The following is a 3303-nucleotide window of genomic DNA, read 5'->3' as shown; positions in this document are numbered from 1 at the left end:
GGGGAGAGGATGAAGGAAGGGGGCTTATTTATTCTGGAGAAGACTGAGGAGGGATTTGAGAGCAGCCTTCAGCTCCCTTAAGGGGGTCACAGAGAGGATAGAGCTGGACTGTTCTCAGTGATGGGAGATGAGAGAAAGCAGCTGCCTCAAGTTGCACAAAGGGAGGTTTAAGTTGGACAGCAGGAAAAAACTCCCGAAGAGGGTGGTGAACAGGGATCCTGGTTTTCTCTGATAAAAACCCCCCAATTTTCAGACTTTAAAAAAGTGACCCCAGATCCACATTTTCCATGATTAAAGTGAAGCGTACGAGCGGATTTTGGGTTACATTAGATAACTCCAATGCGGGAGGTGGGCGGGAGAAGTACCGCACAAGGGTCTCCAGGTACGCTCCCCGGGTTCGGGGCGGGATTCCGAGGGAAGGGCCCCCGGCACTTCGCTGACATCTCGCGAGATTTCCGTGACAACAGAGCCAGTTCCCGCGATATTTTGTTCCTCCCCTCATCCCCACCCTTCCCTGTTCCGCGGCTGCGGCTGCAGCAGCTGCAGCAGTAGTCCGATGAAGTCTGAGCGGGAGGCTGCGCCGGGGCTAGGGCCTATGCGAGGCGGCTGCAGTGGCGGAGGCGGAGGGCGGGACAAGCGGCTCATGGAGCCCCCGCTCCGTCGGGAATCGCCGCGCCGAGAACCCGAGACCCCACCCCAACCGCCGCCGCCACCGCCCTCCTCCTCCCCCCTGGGGCCGCCGCCGCCGCCGGGCCCGGGAAAAGTGCGGGACGAGAAGAAAACTGCGCTGAGCAAAGTGAGCTCTGGGCCGTGGAGCCGGGGGCGGGGTCGGGCGGGAGGGGCAGCAGCACCGGGGACAGCGCCGGGGGGCGGGGCTGTGCCGTGCCAGGGGAGCTTCCCTCCCCCCCCCGCGAGCGCCGCGATTGGGTAGGGAGACGGCCCGCTCTTCACACGTCATAGTGTTCTGTTCCCCTCCCAGCCCTACTGCTCGCACGTCATAGCGTTCTATTCCCTCTTCCTCCCCCGTTCGCACGTCATAACGTTGTTCCCCGCCTCGCTCTGCTGCTCGCACGTCATAGCATTCTATTCCCTCCTCCCCCGTTCACACGTCATAGCGTTGTTCCCCTTCTCGCTCTGCTGCTCGCACGTCATAGCGTTTTATTCCCCCCTCCTCCCCCATTCGTAAACTGTAGTGTTCTGTTCCCCGCCTTGTGCGGCTGCTCGCACCTCATAGCGTTCTGTTCCCCCCGCCCCCTGCTTGCAGGTCATAGCTTTCTATCTCCCCAGCCCTGTGAGCCTCACCTTGGCCACCTCAGCGAGGGTGTCCCCCAGGCGATTCCCCTGCGTCCCCTGCCTGGTCCTTGGCTAGCTGTTGGGAAGCGTTGTCCTTGCTCCACGCCCTGGGTCTGCACGGGGTGGGGCCTGCCAGGCACTTGGAACCCAATGTTCTGCATCCACCCCACCAGGTTCCTTTTCTTTTTTTTCCCTCCCTACTAAGGCTGGTTGCTTCAGGCATGGTGGGCAGGGCCCGCGCTCCAGGCCCTGTCTCTGCCAGCACTCCTCTCCCAGTCCAGCTTCTTTGCCTCCTCCTTAAAGCACCCTCAAACCAGACAAAGTCCTCTCTCAGCTGAAGCTGGGCTGCCGTCAGTGGTGTGGCACCAGGGGTGGCACCAAGTCTCTTCTCAGTGTGGGGGCTGAGGTGGGCTAGACAGAAAAGTTGGGGGAGCAGGGGATGAGGTACACATCTTTCTGGCCAAACAAACTTATTAGTTTTTGTTTTTTTAATAACAATTCCCACTTAAACATGTGTTTTATCTATGTTATCCGCAAGAGGAGAATAAAAATATATGCTATATGTAGACAGATCATGCCAGCCTGGGAGTGCTGTGCCTCTGCAGGCAGGAGTAAGGCGGGCAGCAGCGGCTCTGGGCAGGCAGGGGGTTTGGACAGGGGCAGTGCTGGGAAAGGTGGCTACTGGGGGGGACTAAGGCAAATTTTAGGGTGGCTATTGCCGTCCCCACAGTGCCATCCCTGTGGTACTAACCTTTCCAGGGCAGTAGAGTCAGTCCAGAAGCGGAGTGGATGTGCTCCCCATGGACGCATCCACACATGCAAGCATGTGCGCTTGCAGCAGCTTAAACAGAAGTGGTACAAATTTGAGCCTCGGCACACTTTGGACATGTACTTTGAGGAGCAAATTGTGCCACTTGGGGCAAAATAACCCTGCCTGGCTCCTCCCAAACCTGCAGCCAGGGGGAGCTAGAGCCTGTGGCCAACACCTGTCCTCCCCCAACAGTACAAAAAGCTGCCTTGGCAAGTAGTTCAGGGCTACTCACTCTCAGGAGCATCTGGGACCCAGCCAATTGGCACCTGGGGACACTATCCCTTGTGCCAGCTGGACTGCTGAAGCAGCCGAGAGTTCCCTGCAACCTTACCCACTGCAGCAGTCTGGCAGTGGGGGCTGCTGCCTGGCTGTGACCTACTGCACACCTGCCAGACTGGGATGGTGATTGCACAGCCAGTAGAGGCATCTGCCCTCTGGGCCAGCTGTGGGCTGTGGCTGCAGAGTTGGCCTCTGTGGCTGTACTGCCACATGTGCCCCTGCCCATCCATCTGGGCAACTATTGCCTGGAAGATGTTCTGGGTGTGGTGGCCTGCTATGAACTGTTAAAGCATGTCTTCCTGGCCCCAGCTGGCCAAGAGGTCAGTCACAGCCAGCTGGGTCCAAGGTACCAGCTCTGGGCAGGCAGGGTCCTGCCACTGGCCTCCCTAGCAGGAATTCTGGTGTTCCCTGTTGGAAAACCTGAAAAATCCCTGATAAAAAAAATCCCAAAGTCACTCTGTAAAATACCCTGAAATCCATGTTCCTCCATGATTAAAACAAAAGACCACTATAAAGAGAGAGTGAGACAGAGACTGCAATCAATTGAGCAATATTTTATTGTTATAGCTGCAGTGTTAAAGCAGTGTGAAAGCCTACCAGTGTCTTTATCATGATAATAAAGTGAACTCTAAATACGTTTCATGAATTCATGAAACGTGTGGGGGTAGCAATATATATATATATATTCACAAGGGCTAAGGCCCCCCACACAAGAGCCAAATAGCCCCCTGCAGGGGCTACTACAAGGTCGCAAGGCCCACATGCCCCACCCCAGCCCCTGACTGCTGCCTCACTTGGTCCCATCCCCCACAAGCTGCTAGAAGCAGGGGCTGGGGGGTCTTTGGGGCCTCCTGGTACAGTCCCCCCAGGAAGCACGGGGCAGGAGGGCCCAGGCTGGAGCCACTGGGACTGTCCCTCTG

At 57.3% G+C, this 3303-nt stretch overlaps 1 protein-coding gene across 3 annotated transcripts in view; it reads left to right on the top strand.

Annotated features, from left to right (window-relative positions):
* Positions 1-510: 510 nt before the first annotated feature.
* UPF3A (UPF3 regulator of nonsense transcripts homolog A (yeast)) overlaps positions 511-3303 on the top strand; it is a 45318-nt gene continuing 42525 nt past the window's right edge. For all 3 annotated transcript variants that reach the window (XM_019529609.1, XM_019529607.1, XM_019529608.1), the window contains exon 1: positions 511-796. In XM_019529609.1, the coding sequence (XP_019385154.1) occupies positions 557-796 (240 nt within the window). In that variant the 5' untranslated portion in view covers positions 511-556. The remainder of the gene's footprint in view (positions 797-3303) is intronic.

Source organism: Crocodylus porosus, unplaced genomic scaffold, assembly GCF_001723895.1.
Source record: "Crocodylus porosus isolate Cpor-Errol unplaced genomic scaffold, CroPor_comp1, whole genome shotgun sequence".
Taxonomy (NCBI): Eukaryota; Metazoa; Chordata; order Crocodylia; family Crocodylidae; genus Crocodylus; species Crocodylus porosus.
This window is presented reverse-complemented; position numbering and strand designations above follow the sequence as displayed.